At 35.9% G+C, this 18,206-nt stretch overlaps 1 protein-coding gene across 1 annotated transcript; it reads left to right on the top strand.

Moving 5' to 3' along the window:
- Window positions 1–8,269: 8,269 nt before the first annotated feature.
- Window positions 8,270–16,531, top strand: LOC128734889 (cuticle protein CP14.6-like). Its single transcript, XM_053829286.1, has 2 exons — window positions 8,270–8,281; window positions 16,133–16,531. Exons 1-2 carry the CDS (start codon window positions 8,270–8,272, stop codon window positions 16,529–16,531), a joined length of 411 nt encoding a protein of 136 aa, XP_053685261.1.
- Window positions 16,532–18,206: the final 1,675 nt, after the last annotated feature.

The raw sequence follows: 18,206 nt of genomic DNA, 5'->3' as shown, positions 1-18,206 counted from the left end.
GCCTCGGACTCAATTAGAATAATGTTCAATGCAATATGCATTCGAGGTATGATAACCGGCTTGTAAGGCACATTCCTTCTCTAGTGATTATAATATCAATTAGATGACCTCGAGCAATAGATGATCGCGGAGCTTCGGAAGCAATCAAATCGACTTAACAACAGTATTTTTATCGCACAAGACTTTACATGACACTCAACTCGCGCGTATAGGGAAACATTGTGCAATGACCCGAATGAGTCTCTAGCTAGAGACGGATCCACAAACAGGTCCTACCCGTCCGTGTTCGTGTTCGGAGCGATCGCCGCACGTACACACGGTACGGTGTGGTACAAAAGGTAAATACCTTCAAAAAAGCTGGTCAGAGTGCAGTTTAACAGCAGTACTAGGGTAGCAGGGCAGCAGGGGAACATCTAATTAGTATGTCCAAATCGCAGATACAATATTTGCCGGATGATAGTGCGATCAACGAGACGATGACCGTCGGAAGATAACCTTCCTACGCATCCTACACCTAATGGGGATGGTTGATTTGTCTAAGCAATTCGACCCGTGCTGTGCGTATGAGACTGAGACGAGCCGGTTTGCTGATCATAATGAACGCACACGCCGTAAAAGAAATTTTAGCAGACTAGCAATAAAAGAGCCAGAAAAGTTCAAATCAACCCTTGTACCTAAGCTGTGGGAAAATTACTCCTAAGTATTTGTTATCAAATTGGATAAATAGTATTGGTTCAACATTTGTTACAAGAATTATTTGTGAATAGAAAACTGCGACCGTTAGTTTAACCTAATTTTAACCCCTTTCTATCACTGTTAAGGCCCGGACACAATGCATACGGATTTTACTACGTTGCGGCAATTTGACAGCAAATGCATGGAAAAACTGTCAAATTTCCGCAACGTAGAAAAATTCGTATGCATTGTGTCTGGGCCTTTAGGGCTGGGCTACTGCGACTTTACAGTTTTAGTGACTCGTACTATCTTTTCGAACATCCACCACAATAGATCAAAGAACTGGTCGCAGTGGTCCAAGGTCCCCAGCAAGGAAAAAAAAATCTTTTCGAACATTACAAACTTCTTACTGTGACAGCTAACTTTTCATAGTATTATGAGTTTCGATAGTATATATACGAAACACGCGTACTGTATTGAGTGACTAAACCTTCCAAAAAATTTCCAGGCACAATGACCACAGGCGAGCCCAGGCTGCGGCACGTGCCCCACCTTCTTTGTCAAATTTAATGTAAAACAAAACAATTTCTGTTACCCAGAAGCCCGCAATTTTTAATTTTATCGGCCACTATTTTTGCGATAAGTAAATTAAATGCGTAAAAATGGAACCAGTTTGAAGTTCAATTTCAAGTTTAGTTTCAAGCCTAATTGAAGCTCAATTTCAAGTTCAGAATTAATTCTAATTTCATGCTCAATTTCAACACCGATTTAAAATCCAATTTTTAGCCTAGTTTCAAGTTGAATACCAAATACAATTTCAAGCGCAATTTAAATCCAATTTCAATTGCATTCCTACTTGAAGTTCAATTTCAAATCAAATTTCAACTTTATTTTAAGTCAAACTTCGAGTATAATTTTAAGTCCAATTTACAATTCATTTCCAAAGAAAAGTTGAAAAATGCTATTCTGTCTCATAGAAATTGTATGAATTTTTTTTTCTTGTTTGTCTATTTCTATTTTTTAACGATAAAATTTTCTTCTTGGATTTTTTCTCGGCTTAGTCAGTCTCAAAAATGTCAAAAACGAGTTTGTTCTCTACATCCGACAGTTTCGATGATATATTTCATCTTTTTCAGAGGAATCTATAAAGTATAACGTAGTATTGGTTTTCCGTTACTATTAGGTCTTTTGTCTTTGTGTTTTGTGTTTGGTTTACTTACACAAAATTTATCGTTTTGTCGTTAACTGTGTTAGTGTCTAACATTGGTTGTCTTCGTTGTCTGCATTATTTTAAAAAAATGGTGTCCCTCTAAGCTATGGATATTATTATGTAATTATTTTAATAATTCCTAACTATTTTTGCGATAAAATTTTACTCACTGTAGTTGTTTTGATTTTTTTGTGGTTCACTGTATTACTGTAAGTAAACCAAACACAAAACACAAAGACAAAAGACCTAATAGTAACGGAAAACCAATACTACGTTATACTTTATAGATTCCTCTGAAAAAGATGAAATAAATCATCGAAACTGTCGGATGTAGAGAACAAACTCGTTTTTGACATTTTTGAGACTGATTAAGCCGAGAAAAAATCCAAGAATTAAATCCTAACAGTCGACAAACATATAGGATACGGGAGGGTATTCCCATCACGCTACTAATTTCGGCATACATTACCTTTTTTGGCTACACTTTCCCAAATAAAAACTTTGCCGCTATATAACAATACTGAAACGAATGTAGCACTCATAGGCTTTAATGTGTTATAACTATTTTCATAAAAATGTAAGTAGTTTGCTTAATTTTATTCAATAGACATCAAAACCACTGTTTTTCCACTAGCACGTAACCAGGCTGAAAAAACTAGATGCAATCGCTTACGCGTATCCGCTCTTGATGATGCTTTGGAAAACACAAAATTATGATCACGTTTACTTTTCTAGAAACTAAACAGCTGTGAATATGCTATCACAGAACAATTCTACTTCTTTTTATCAAGGAAGAACACAAAAGTTCCCTCTGATATGAAAATATAAATCATTTTTCATTCCCTAGCCATTAGCAGCATTTTGTTTTTAATTCCAGCGTATGGTGCGTTATTTACACTACTACCAATATATGTGCTGACATATCTGGTATTTGAGTGACAACTGGCGTTAGTGTATATGAACGATTCAGTGATACACTAGCGCCAGCAGCAAGCCGTTGTCATTGCAAAATTAATTGTCTTCAATGAGCCCGGAATGTAGGCAATAGCGAGATGTTATCTATTGGTCTCTCTTTTCTTGTCTCTTTTGATCTGTTTTTGAAGAGCATTTAATTGCTGTGCTAGCTATTTCGGCCTGTCGGATTTAAAAAACACAGACACCACTATAGAAAATGAGCTCAATTTAGCCGCAGCGACTTCATCATTTCTCGCGACTATAACTCAAATTCAGTAGCGTTTTATTAAGACCAAAATACACGCCGATATTCAGTAAATATTATTCTATCAACTGGTATAAAAATCTTGTCTCGAAATATAGTTTCAACGTAGTTCCTGAATATTGTTCAGGCTACCGCTTAATGGGCTGGAAATACCCACCCGTACCCTAGTTGATAAAATTTTCACAACATTTTTAGTTGTTTCTGAGTTATGGCTGAAAGCCTCAGTATTCCTGAAAGTTTACCTAATTCAAAAATTCAAAAAATGGGAGACAGAAGAAAAAACGGAAAAGAACATCAAGCAAAACATGACACGCGCGCGTGGGAGAGATATAAATAAAATAAGTAGCACGAATAAAAAAACGAAAAAAGCAACGAAGAAACTGGACAGAAAAAGATGAAGAATGGAAGAGAAAAAGCAAAAATAAAACAACTATTGAAAATAAAAATTTTAGGATTAACTAATCAGAAAAAGGGGTAAAAACGGGTCAAAAAGGAGCAAATACGAGAACAGGGAAAAGGAGAAATAAAATAAGAGGATAAACGTGACAGAGAAACGAAAAAAATGAGAGAAAATATGAAAACGGAAAACAAAAAATATAAAACGGAAAAGAAAAATAGAATGCAACAGGGAAAGAGGAAAAGTTAGACATAGAACGGAAGAGACGAAAACGAAAAACAAGGTAGAAAAAGCGTTCAAAAGAAAAATGTCGAAAGTCAGACAGAAAATGACAATAAGGAGACAAGAAAATAGGCCTGAAAACGCTGAAGAACGGAAGCAAAAAAAGGAAAATGACAAGAGTGGAAAATCAGGACTCAGGAAAAGGGAAAAAAACGAGAAAGAAAACAAGGCAAAATTAAACAAGAAAGGGAAAACGAAACACAAAACGAAACAAGAGAAATCAAAAGTGTAAAAAAGAGTAGCAAAAGAGAAAAAAGAAAATTGATAGAGAAAACGAGGAAAACGGGAAAAGTGGTTAAACGGAACATGAAAGGAGAATTATAAAACATAGAAACGTACTAAACAGAAAGATAAAACGAAACAGAAAAAGATGAAAAAAGGGAAATAAAAAAAGGAAAACCGGGAAGAAAAAGGAGCCAAAAGAGACGGACAAACGGTTGATGCCCCGAGAGAGAAAAAACGGAATAGATAATGACGGAATACGAGAAGGAAAGGGGATAAAAAGAGTTATAAAAACAAATGAGAAAAAAAGAACACGAAAAAATTAAAAACGGGAAAGAAAATAACAAAAAGCGAGACAGAAGTTTTTGGTGCGACTTAGTAGAATACGAAACCTAAAATTGAAAAAGAAGAGAACTTATCCAATTTAATTCTACTATGTATATTTTATTCACGACAGATACGTATTTCGCCTAGGACTTGCAGGCTTCCTGTTTTCGAACTAAATTAAATTAAAGGTGGAAGGTTATTTAAAACTGACACGGTTGTGTATGGAGGAGAATTACTTTACATTCAGAAACAACTATTACAAACAGTTAAAAGGTGCACCGATGGGTAACCCATTATCACCGTTCCTGTGTGAGCTGTTCATGACTAACATTGAAAGTAAGCTGGAACAAAACAAGGTACTCCCAACAAGATGGTCGTCGTCGTTTTCAGCATAGTCAAAAAGGGAGAACTGGAAACTATTCTAGCAGCCATGAATGACACAAATAGGAACATACACTTTCCACACGAAATAGAAAAAGACGGAAAACTTCCTTTTTTGGATATCGTTGTAATAAGACAAATCGAATGTGAAGAAACAGAAATTGAAATTTACAGAAAACCAACAAACACCAAACGAGTTATACCTAGCTCATCTAACCACTCCTACCAACACAAAATGGCAGCTTTCCATTACATGATACTTAGGATGGAAACATTACCGTTAAGTGAGCTAGGAAAACGAAAAGAATTAACACACATTCTTGAAATTGCAAAATTGAACGGATATAAAGAAACGACAATCCAGAACATTATTTCCAAGAAAAGAAGAGACGCATACAAAAAATCACTCACAACACTAACACCAATAACACCAGAACTTAAGAGAGTGGCGTTAGAATATGATGAAAATATAACACGCTCTATCCGTAGTCGTAGGCGAAATACGTATCTGTCGTGAATAAAATATACATAGTAGAATTAAATTGGATAAGTTTTCTTCTTTTTTAATTTTAGGTAAAAAGCGAGAGAAAAATTTTTTTAAACACCGAAAAAATTTAGGATTTTTAGGAATTTTTACTTGAAGTCTAATCGTGAAACCCAAATCTATTCATGCTTTTCTTGCATACGTTATTATTTTCCATGCAAAAACCTTCCAAAATAGATGTTGTTACGCCGCAAAATAAAAAACGATCTTTGCAATTCGAGCCTTTTTAGCGTCGATCAAAACTAAAAATATATTTTGACCGTTAGTGTTATTTTGGTCTTAATGTTATTTTTGCTTCCTACTTACATTATTGTTTTCTATCTGCCTTGATTTATGCGAACTTCTTTTGCTATCTATCGTGCCGTGAATTGAACCACCCTAATAAATGTTTTCCCGGCTTTAGTTTTCAATGTTATTGTAAATCGTGATAAATTACTCACTGTTCCGCTTTTTGTAGTTTGTGTTTTTGCCTTTCCGTTTTAACTTTTCCGTATGTACACTCGTATGATACTCGTATCTCTACTCGTACTTATAGTTGCAGATCAATTATTATAATCACTTCAAAGCATAGAATTCTCTTCATTCGACTTACTCAAGCTATTTTTCTTCCTGCAAAACACTTTCTTGACACTACAACAGCTATTTCCTCGCGCTATCTTTCAACTCACAGAACTCTTTCCAACTATCAGCCTTTTGTACTCTATAAACTTCAACTATTTTCAATTATAAATTCTACACACTACGACTATCTAAGATGATTTTCACTTTTCAATCAATCTTCTATCCGCTGTTTATTTTCTTCCAATTTTCGCTGACACAACTTTGTTTATTTTTTCCCGTCAACTATCGTGGTCAACTTAAGTCCGTTGCGCGAGGGCCTCAAAATCGAAAGAATTTTTTTTAGCTATTTTCGGAAATTATATTATTTGTACTTCCACTTTAGTTTCGTGCTAGAAGCGTTAACACTCCATACACTCTTTTTTCGAGTTCTTTAGACTGTAAAACCCATAGATAATTGATTTTATATAAAAAAAAACTTAAGTTTAACAAACTTTTTTTGCCCCCCGATTTTTGAAGCCAATTTTGAAGGTGCGGGGGACAAAATCTTTAAAAATATTTAGCAATGGCCTAAATGGAAAAACGGGTCTTGAAATAATAAAAAAAACTGAACAGAAAAGAGAAAATACGTGTGAGAATAACACAAAAAATATCAATTTTGATTTCAAGTAAAACTTCGTGTCCAATTTCGATTACCTCCTATAAAAATGAATTTCTGTCTGTCTGTCTGTCTGTCTGTCGGAATGTTCCTTATAGAATCGAAAACTACTGAACCAATCGGCGTGAAAATTTGCATGTAGAAGTTTTTGGTGCCAGGGAAGGTTCTTATAACGGTTAGAGACCCCTCCTCCCACTAAAAGGGGGTGGGCTCCCATACAAATGAAACACAAATTTCTGCATTACTCGAGAACTAATCAAGCAAATGGAACATAATTTGGCATGTGGGTGTTTTTGGAGACAATAATTTTCTCTATGGTGAATTGAGACCCTCTTTAGAAGGGAAATTATGACTCCTCTCCCCTTTAAGAGGGGGAGCTTCCATACAAATGAAATACAAATTTCCTCATAACTCGAGAACTAATTAAGCAAATGGAACCAAATTTGGCATGTAAAGGTTTTTGGAGGCAAGATTTTTTTCTATTGCGAATTACGACCCCTTCCCACTTTAGGAGGGGGGGCTCCTATACAAATGAAATACAAATTTTCTCACAACTCGAGAACTAATCAAGCAAATGGAACCATATTTGGCATGTGGGTGTTTTGGGGGGCAAGAATTTTTTCTATGATAAATTAGGACCCCCTACGATTTTAGGAAGGGGGCTCCCATACAAATGAAATACAAATTTCCTCATAACTTCAGAACTAATCAAGCAAATGGAACCAAATTTAGCATGTGGGTGTTTTTGTAGGCAAATTTTTTTCCATGATGAATTGAGACCCCTCCCCTCTTTAGGAGGGGCACTATGACCCCACCCCCTTCAATAGTGGAGGGGCTCCTGTACAAATGAAATACAAATATTCTCATAACTAGAGAACTAATTAAGCAAATGGAACCAAATTTGGCATGTGGGGGGTTTTGAAGGCAGGATTTTTTTATGATGGTTGGAGACCTCTTACTCCTGTGGTAAGAAGATAAGGACTCTCATACGAATAAAACAGAAATTTTTGCGTAACTCAAAAACTAATCGAACTCGAGAAATTGTAGACTCTTTCATAAAAAAGCTTTTTGATTCGATTTTCCTGCTGCCTTTGAACAGAACACTTTACTATTAACTTATGCTTGAATTTCTTTTGGATGCTTGAAGAAACAGTCACTTTTTCTGAACAAATAATATCAAAATAACTAGAAGCTAAATTCAGAATACTGAATAGCATAATATCAAACAGCCCAAAACAATACCCGTTATAAATTATAACTTAATTTCTTACTGCATGTGTTAGAATCACGTCAAAAGAACCTTCCACAGTTGACAGCAGCGCGGGTACAAAAAAAAACACCGCCTTTGATGGACATCTCTCAAACATTTAGGTGATTTGTGAGATGGTCCCAACACCGCTCTTACAGATGCAGAATCGTTTGTAGTATACAAATTTGTTTAAACCTGAGCCTAACGTGCAAAGAGAGGGGACTGACGTTGATGGCGCTCGGTGAGCTAAACGACAGCAAGCAATCTCGGCGGAATCTCGGTGGCAGCGACGACGGTAGTGGTGGTGGTGGTGGTGCTGTCGGTAGCAGAGGTGGACAAGCTCTGGATCATATTCACACGAAGAAGATCACCGCACGCGCATCGCATCGCGAGATGAGCCACCGGCCGCCGAATACGAAACGTTCTCCTTTGTCAACTGTATAAAAGCGTTGAGCTGCGCGATAATTGATATCAGTCTTGAAACAGCGTTTATCATCGTCTAACTCATCGGCACAAAAGCCCCACAGAAGAAAAACCCTAACCGAAAATGTTCAAATTGGTGAGTGAAACCATCCACAAACCGAGTTGGTTGTTGTGTTCTAGTCTAGCTAAGGTCCTCGCGTTGAGAGAACGTGTTGAAGGAACAAAAGTGTACACGAGTTCTGTGTGAAATTAAAAGTCGAACAATGACCACGGGAACGTGGTTTTTCGGTGTGCAGAAAAAAAAACTTCAATGTGACTTCATGGCAAAACCAAACAAAAAACAATGGATCTTCAGTCAAAGTTAATAACGGTGTGATTTGTGGAACAGTGTCCGCCGTTGTCATTCATCCCCAGAAAGCAAAAAATCCGACGATGATCTATTCAAAGATCACCGATTTGAAACAACAAAAAAACAAGTGCTTCGCCATTCAGCTGACAAGGCTCCACTGGTTCAACTTTTCCCATGCTGATGAAAGTTGTGCAATTAAACGAGAACTGTGAATAATTTAGTGGAAGTGTAAAATTGTTTTTTCAAGAACATTTTTTTTGAGTTTGAGAACCTGTGTGATTTGTTCTTAAAACAAATTTTTAAATTCGATCATAAAAAGATTATGAATGGTTTTGTAACTCATGACATGATCACAAAGTAATTCAAGTTGCAACTAACAATACAACACAACCCAAACTATTAAAAGCTGCTCTGTCCGATCAGACCGATCTTAGGGTTAGGACAGCATGCTTAGCTTGCAATAAATTTCCTTCTACTAAGAATTACTCCACTCCCAGAGAACAACTAAAATTAAGACCTTCTTGGGTGGATTGAATTTCCTCTGGCTCTTTATGAATGGAACTCCTTCACTGTTCTCCTCCTCGCCTAGAGGGAAGCACGCGGAGGAAGTTGAACGAAAAAAACAGCAAAACTCCCACCCCGTGTGTGTGGCGGGTGGAAAAAACGAAACAAAAGACTAATCAAGTTCAAGCAAAGCACGCCGCGGCCGCAGGCTGGTTGGCTGGTGGCTATTATTCGGTGGGCCGTAATTTTGTCGTCTCTTTAGCGGCAGCGCCGGCGACGCGACGACGGTAGGTACCTCGCGGTTACCTCGTGGTCTAAAGACCAAAAGTTCAAGTGCACAAATTGAGCTAAGGTAGCAGCAGCAGTACCAGCAGCAGATATCTACACTTGCTATGAGATAGAAATCCGAATAATGGATCCGATTTGTGGGACATAATGTTGTTTGCACGGTAATTGTGTGCAATTTGAGTGCACGCTGAGCTTTATTGTTTGCATCGCACTGTGGGTGGAAGTCGTACAATTTGAGGTTTAAAAAGATGTTTAAAAATGTGCATTTTTTTCTATTTTGCAATTTTAAATAGTTTTGTTAATTCCTAGAATAATAGCACATATAAAAAACTTTAAACTATGCTTAGTCTATTAGCTGACAGCAAAATATGACTACCACTTTGAGGTACCGCAAGGCAGTCATTTGGAATAACAGCATTTTGTCTACCCCCGATTTCATCAGCTTTTTATCCCGATTTTGTCAGCCTATAAATTTTGCTTTTGTGCTTTTGAAATCATGTTAAATCTTTACAGCCTGATTAAATCTGATTCTCTGAAGAGAGTTTTTGAATAAAATGATGCCTTCTTTCGAGTAATTCGGGGTCAAATTAGGGTATTTTTCTAGTAAACGTTCTACAGTTCCGAAACCAGCAAAGATAGAGGTATACTATATTCAGCAATGTTGTGTATTTCTACTATTTGTACACCTTTGTAGAACAAGAAAAAGTCATACAACAACTACAAAAACAGCTAAAATTGAAAAACTGATTTTAACGATTTTTCATTTATGAGAAAAAGGATTTTTCTATCGTTGCTGAAGAGATAGAAGGTTATTGTCTTCAGAAAAATTTCTTGTAATAGTATGCTGTAAAACTTCGCGGAACACATTAATGTGTTATATTGAAACTGAAGAAAAATAAATTTTTTATTGCTCTTTTAGGGGGATTAATCAAAATTTCAATTCGGCTGGACGATAGAACTTTTAATTTTAAGAAACTCTTCCGAAGGTTCCATAAACCGAAAACCAAGCTTTCCTGCTCAAAGCTAATGGGCACCAAAAAAGGTTCTGGGCCAGTGTTCTGTGCCCGGTTGATTGAGATTTCGGTTGACCAATTGAGGGTTATAATTTAATTTTTAGTAGAAGTCTTCGATATTGCAAGGTCTTAAGTCTTGAATTTTGAAAAAAAAATCGAAAAAAATATTTCCCGATTTTGTCAGTTTCCCCATTTTGTCAGCTCAAAATTCAACATGGGGCTGACAAAATCGGAACATTGCTCTATTCGGTTCTACAATGTCGTGAAGTTTTCCTTTTACTTATTGAACAAAAAAATCGGCTTCATTAACAAGGTACAAGACAACCGAAAAGTTGCGTTCGATTGAGATTAGGACACTTTTGAGGATCAATTTCCATGATCTTTTTCAAATTTGCCATGCTTTCGTGTCACAAATATCGTACAGACAACTCAGATCGGATAATTTTATGAATCAATCGATCACCCTCTTCAATTTGACTATAAATTCGCGTAAATTTCTTCATAATTTTATCGTCATTTTTAGTTTGCTTGCTATATGGCAAGAAAACTTTACTTTGTAACAAATGTAATATTTATCGGTTTTTGTTTTCATCATGAACAATGAATATCAAAATTCGTTCAAAATTTCAATACTTAATTCAATTCAATTTGAATTTTGCCAATGTCGTAATTAAACCTTTCGTTTGTTTCGCTGTTCATTAATGTGTGGTTTGCTAGTATTTGGTTGAAATTTTCGAATGGCGAATTTTCCAACTTTGATGTTTTTACTCGTATATGACTATACACGGTCATGACGTAAACTATTTTGGAAAGGGAGGAAGTGTTTGATGCGAACAATGATTGATCGGATGTACTGGGGAAATTACAATTTAGACCAAACGTTTATTGAGCTTTGCAATGGTAGGTGGGGCTCGCATCCACGATCTTTCGGTTGATACGCGAATGTTTTACTCACTAAACTGCGGCCGCCCTTTATACTAGGTAGTTTGATAACTAATATTGTTTTATTCTCCGGATTTTATCATTACCCGCATACGGATCGCACAATTCCAATGTGTTATTATTTTTGAATGGCTAGTCCTTTTTTCTACCGCTGAGAAGATAAACTGTTATTTAGTTTAGATTAACGAGTAAAACACTCAGGTACCAACCGAAAGAGCGTGGGTGCGAGCCCCGCCTGCCATTGCATAGCCCGATATATTTTTAGTCTATATCGAAATTTTCCTGTTCATTCAATTAATTATTCTTCGCATCAGACACTTTCTCCCATTCCAAAAAAAACAATTTAAAATCCAATTTCATGTCTGATTCCAAGCAAAGATTCAACATCCATTTAAATGTTATTTGAAGTTCAATTACATATCCCATTTAAAGTCCAATTCATAGAACAACTTCAAACTCAAGTTTAAGTGCAATTTAAGGTGCAATTAGAAGTGGTCAATTTAAAGTTTAATGTGGAGTAAAGCTTCTAGACTAATTTGGGCCAAAATTAACTTCATGTCTAGTTTAAGCCCTATTTAAGACCTTCAAGGTTAGTTTTAATTTTAATTTCAAGCTTAATTTCATGTTCAATTTTAAGTCAAATCTAGTACGATTTAAGTTCTATTTCAAGTACGATTTAAGTTCTATTTCAAGTTTAATTTCATGATCCATTTCAAGTTCGATATTAAGCATAATTTCATATCCAATTTAACTTCAATATCAAATAAAATTTCTAATTGAAATTATAGAAAATTTTTTTACGTTTGAGTTCTACAATTAATTTTATTCACGACAGATACATGTTTCGCCTACGTCTTGCGGGCTTCATCGGTGTCTGTTTTCGAACTGTTTCTTTCATGAATAAAATTAATAGTGGAATTCAATCGTGAAAAAAAATTCTGTTAAAATTTCAAATTTAATTTCAAGTTCAATTTAAAGGGTAATTTCCAGTATACTTTGAAGTTCAATTTCACGCTCAATTTTCTAGACAAGTAACTTTAATCCGATTTCAAAGCAAGCAAATTTCGTCTCTAATTTCAAGTCCAATTCCAACTCCGATTTAAGGATCAATTTCCAGTGCGTTGTCTAATCCAATTTCAAGACCAAATTAGGTTTTCTTTCAAGTCCAATTGCAAATCTGTCTTCAACTCGAATTCGAGGTCCAAAGCCAAGCCCAACTTTGAGTTTAATTCGAAGCCCAATTTCCAATTATAATCAAGGTCAGACTTCAAGTCGAAATTAGCCAAAATTTAGGTCGAATTTCGTGTCCCATTTCATGCCAATTTCAAATCGGAATTGAAGTTCGTTTTTTAGTTCAGTTTCAAGTCCAAGTTCAGGGCCGGATCTAAGGTCAAACACAAATCCAATTTAAATCCAAAATTAACTGGTTAATCGGGATATCCGAAGTTTTTAATCTAATCACCCGGTATTTTTTCGGAAGGTAAATTGTGTCCGTGAAAATAGTTACGCCGTAAAAATAGGTAATCATATCCAATGATTACCAGATTTTTTCACGCTCAAACATGCTTCTGAAAGGCCTGTACGGTCTTACAGTTTAATCCGAGACTAGCCGTGCAAACGTCGGCAACGTATTGCTTTGCTTCTATCACACCGACTAGATAATAATCTATCTGCTCGGTGGTAGAAAATAAAGAGCAATAATACAAATAATATCGTCGCGTGAGGAAGTATGTGATGATATATGGATGTGACGTATAAGGGGAGTGACAGAGTTGGGATAATAAAACAAAATTAGATATTAGACACATTCCAGCGTTACGGGACACAATTTGCAACTATTTTTACTTTGAAAATTGGTACTTGCTTCACTAAAATTTTGACAAATAACTTATAAATTAGTGATTTCAGGGGACTTTACTTTCCACTTATCTGCCAGGAATTTGGTTGAATAGGAACTGATTTGTGTGGTAGACATGGTGTCCCGTAACGCTGGAATGTGTCATTAAACTACCTAATATAACAGGCGGTGATAGTTTAGTTAGTAAAACAGTCGGGTACAAATCGAAAGATCATGGGTGAGAGCCCCACCTACCATCATTAAAACATTTTTGGTATATATCGAAATTTTCAAGTTTATTTAATTAATTTTTCTTCGCATTAGATACTTCCTCACTTTCCAAAGAAAAAGTCATAACGAATTTATCAAAACAAATCGTTCTACATTATCACATAATCGGACCAATTCTAGCAAAACTTCTTCACAGCCCATTCAGGTGTGCTTATAAACTCAGATACAGAAAAAGAGCAGGAAAACATCAATAAACAACAATGGACCAAATTTACTGCCCTGCGTAGCTAAATGGAAAAGTTAATTCTTCCAACAAGAAAAGTTGCTCATATTCAAACAGAGGTTACCAAGCAGAATTGAATTGTGAATTAGATAATTAACCCTTTATAAAACCGTAGTAACTACGCATTGAATAAATTTTGCTTCAATACCTCACTAAGCCCTAAGCACATTGGTGGCCAAATTTTGGCAAATATTTATGCCAATTTCCAGGTTAATTTTGCATAATCCAGCGCAAAAGACCGTAAATAAAATATTATCATTACTAAATTTACCAATTTGACAGTTTTTCTATGAATTTTAACGAAACTTGCTTTTGACGCTCAAAAATCATAATTTGCGTTTATAAAACTAGGCATCCAATCTACCATCCCGAGCAGGAGCGAAAAGCAAATTAATTTCAAAATGTGTTACGGGAATCGAATAACTCATATCAAAATTTGATCTTGTCTTGGCTAGATATAGTTGGTAACATAACAAAAAATAATACTAAAATTTTGTTCCTATAAGACCAAAAGACTTGTGTTATTTGAATAACAAAGCAATAACATGACTGTATTCAGAGTTGGAAAATAACATATTTTGTAGTAGCATATGACAAATTAAAAAATCATTTTATAAAATATTTATAATTTAAAATCCCTTTAAGCAATAAAAAAAATTTATGAAATATATCGAATGTCATTTTAAGATCACAATAAGATATGATAACAAAATCGGTTATTAAACTCCTCTTACAATGTTTTAAATATCTACTCAATAACAAAATCTGTTATTAATGTATCTCCATATCTATTCAATAACAAAATATGGTATTATACCTTAGTTTGATATAGTATTGATATTATTTTCCTCTTCACTCCTGCTCGGGATATTACGAATTCAAACGGTTCAAATGCATTAGAAATATTTCCATTGAACTAATATTGAATTATTCAGGCTGTATTACAGCTTTTCAAGCTCTGTAACTTCTGTATAATAGCTGACCAAGATAGAAAGAAACGAACTTGAAACTTGGCATTCTTGACAGTGGCCAACTGAAAATTAATACGATCAACTGGAACTGCCAGATCCGGTATGATAAGAATTTATTTCATGCGCCAAATATTGTTCTTCACCGGTACAACATTCTTCGATGATGTATGTGCCTATTTCGATAAAAATTCAACAAGTTTGTGTCCTGTGAATGAAATGCATGAAGAAATATATCATCAATGTAGTGTACGTAAACTGGACATAAACATGCATCAATTTGATATTATAATGGTCTTTTGTTGGGGCGAACCAACCACTGATTGAAAGCCCCACTAAAAAAAAGTTTGTAAATAAATAATGGTCTTTTTCAGTGACAATAATCGTACTTCATTTCAGTATGTGGGGCACATTGCGATTAGCCAGCCAGTCACAGTTCAAACTTGAAAACGTCCCAGATTTTGCAGGACAGTCTACAATTTAACTGACCCAGATCTCAGATCTTCCAGTATCTTGAGAATTGTACAGATTTGAGGGTGTATTTAATACCAGTTGAATGTTACAGCGGTCCGAACAATCCTATCAGGAGAGTCAGAATTTTTCTAAAAATTACGAAGAATGGTTGAAACAAGTTCAATCAGCTACTATTACTGAATACCTACATGTGATTTTGTATAAATTTTCCTTTAAATCTTTCTTATTTTCAGTTTTAATTTCTACGCAATATGTCCCGCATTCAATTAGAAATAATCTGGTCCGTTTTGTTTTAAACAAACGTATAACAAAGTTAATCGAATCTGAAATGTTGAAATGGCGGAGTTTCGCATAACAATTTTTTATTTACGACTGTTATGCTGACAGTTAAAAAAATTTGAGCTGGCTTTTGCTTGATTTATTTTATTCGATTGTTTTTGTGTTTCAAGGATAATGAATGGAAAATTTCGTACAAAAATACGATTTGCCTCTCGAAAAAAAAACAAACAATTTAAATGCCTAACTTCACCGCCGTATCTCGTATCAGTATGATATTCCATTCATTTCCTAGAAGTTCCATTACATCCTTGGTTCAGTAGTTTTTGGAATTCCCATGGCATGATAAATGGCACGATGATTCTGTGCATCATAAACAACATAATCTCGACAGCTTTAAATCACTTCATTTGAAATTCAAAGTTTATTTCTGACACATGATTATGGCACGGTTTTCAATGCCATTCAAGCTATCAGATAGGTCACTATTTTTTTATCGATCCCGCGAAATATGAAAAGATTAATATTATGACACACCGGAACTGCTTTATTCCACGAGTAAGAATCACTAATGACGCATCGTTGAGCTTAGACCTTGAATTTCATTAGAGATCTGCAAAATATTTATGTTATTTGATACTATGAGATAAACGAGTCAACACATTTAGAGTTCATGGTAAAAATATGTGCCATACATTCATGCCATGACTGTAATTTGAAATGTAAGCACACAGAAACTTGTCCCAAATGTACACTTATCAATACTATGATAATTACATTCGTTCAAAACTTACGCTCTATCTTCTTCCCCCCTCAAAACAGGTCGTCCTCTCCGCCCTGGTAGCCATCGTTGCCGCCCAGAACCCGGATGCTGATGCTCAGGTGTTGGCCCAAGACTCCGTCATCAACCCGGACGGTTCCTACCAGTACCGGTACGAAACCAGCAACGGAATTTCCGCCCAGGAGAACGGAGTCGGTGGCCAGTCGGCCCAGGGTAGCTACTCGTACACCGGCCAGGACGGAGTACAGTACAGCGTAAGCTACACCGCCGATGCTAACGGATTCCAGCCACAGGGTGCCCATCTGCCCGTCGATGTTCCCGCTCCGGAACACGTGCTGCGAACACTGGAACTGATCCGCGCCAACCCACCACGTGATGACCCCAACTTCAGCCTGGATGCTCTGAACGCTGCCATCGCCCGGCTGAGCGGCAAGAAGTAAACCCAGTAAACCTCGGATCGCGTACAAATCAACCAACCAACACACACCCACATACACACTCACACAATAGCCTACACAAAATCCTGATAAATACTCCCAAACAGTGTAATAGAGTGGATCCAGTTAGATATTAGTACCAATTCAATTTTGCTATTGTAAATAGGACCTTTTTTCATTGCTTTACAAGTAAGCGCAAGAACTCGAACAAAGAAGGGATATTTGATTTCTCCTACGGACAACGATTGTGAAACTTGCTAAGCATTCTGCCCTTAGGATATAGTCTATCTATTATAAAGCGTGTCGTCGTCGTCGTTTGCTGTTTAACAAAAAGAGAATATAATGGAACGTTTTGTAGTCAGAAAGTACTGCTTTATGGGTCACCAACTGTATGAACGAAAAGAAATTCCACTAAGTTACTGCAAACTAGTTGTATTGTATTTAACCTCACTTCGGATAATCGCTTTTCGGTAACCTTGAATACAGCTCTTTTCTTCTTGTTGATCAATTTTACATAAACTGATTAGAAAAATTGAAACTTCGAGGACAGTTTGCTTATGATATTTCTTTACTTTATCACTTTCTTGCTAATCCCAATCACTTGGCAAATATTAGCAGCAATTTCGAGGAGACTTTCAGCATATTCAATGTCGTTTTCACACTTTTCCTGTCATCTGCACTGTAATAATTATCATCAAGAAAGGATTTTCCTTTCTTCAAATGTGGTGTACTTTTTGCCACCTTAAGCTTGACCAGTTGCAACCAGTTGTAAAAGCCTAGATTAGACAAACCAAATGCAACTTGTTCCTTCAAGTCAAAGGCCCAAGACGTGTACTGAAACTTTTTTACTTCTGTTTCGGTTCTTGTAAACACAAATTTAACATTTTGTTAGACACCGAACCTTACCTTAAATATTTTTCTGTATTATTATAAACCATTGGCGAAAATATTTAGCAAATAAATTCTCTTGTAAGTTATTAAAACGATTGAGCTATTGAATTCAGCACATAAGGTTTAAAAAAGGTAAATGCGGGATACCATAATAGAAATGGATACATCATAAATCATTAGATTTCGTCATCGAACTTTAACATTCAATGCTAATTTACGATCTACGCCGTGGACGGATTGCGGATTAATCGAATCGTGGACAGCATTTCTTCTTCTCAATTTAAAACATCTTAAAGAAGTCAATCCAAAAAACTGCATAGCATCTGTCGACTGACTGACTGGTCCTTTTAGACTGACAGAAGCTCAAACGTTTGCACCTTTAACTGCTTGCTTGCTTGCTACCCGTAACCAAAGATGCCTCGTTGAGCCCGATGTCATGCACCGTGCCGATTAGGTGCGATATTGAATGTGCAAACAATTTCAAGATTATGGCAACACTTGTTGGCAAAATCGAGTCTTTTTACCGTGCCTGGAGGAACACTTCTTTGATGAGTTTTGTATGCACTAGAAAACTACTGAGAAATCAAGTTTAAATTCGTACTGCAAAGTATCCGAAAAAAACATCGAACCTTGTCCTATCATGTGCAATGCGTCCTTGTAAGTGGATAGCTTGAAAATGCCGAAAAGACGCATCCCAATCAAACCCAAAGACACAGACAATAAAAATGTATCTAAATAATAATCTATCATTTATCTTAAACTGAGAATCTAAACCAGTTCCAGTTGA

This window comes from Sabethes cyaneus, chromosome 2, assembly GCF_943734655.1.
Source record: "Sabethes cyaneus chromosome 2, idSabCyanKW18_F2, whole genome shotgun sequence".
Taxonomy (NCBI): domain Eukaryota; kingdom Metazoa; phylum Arthropoda; class Insecta; order Diptera; family Culicidae; genus Sabethes; species Sabethes cyaneus.
The sequence above is the reverse complement of the archived record's forward strand: the minus strand, read 5'-3'. Positions and strand labels throughout refer to the sequence as shown.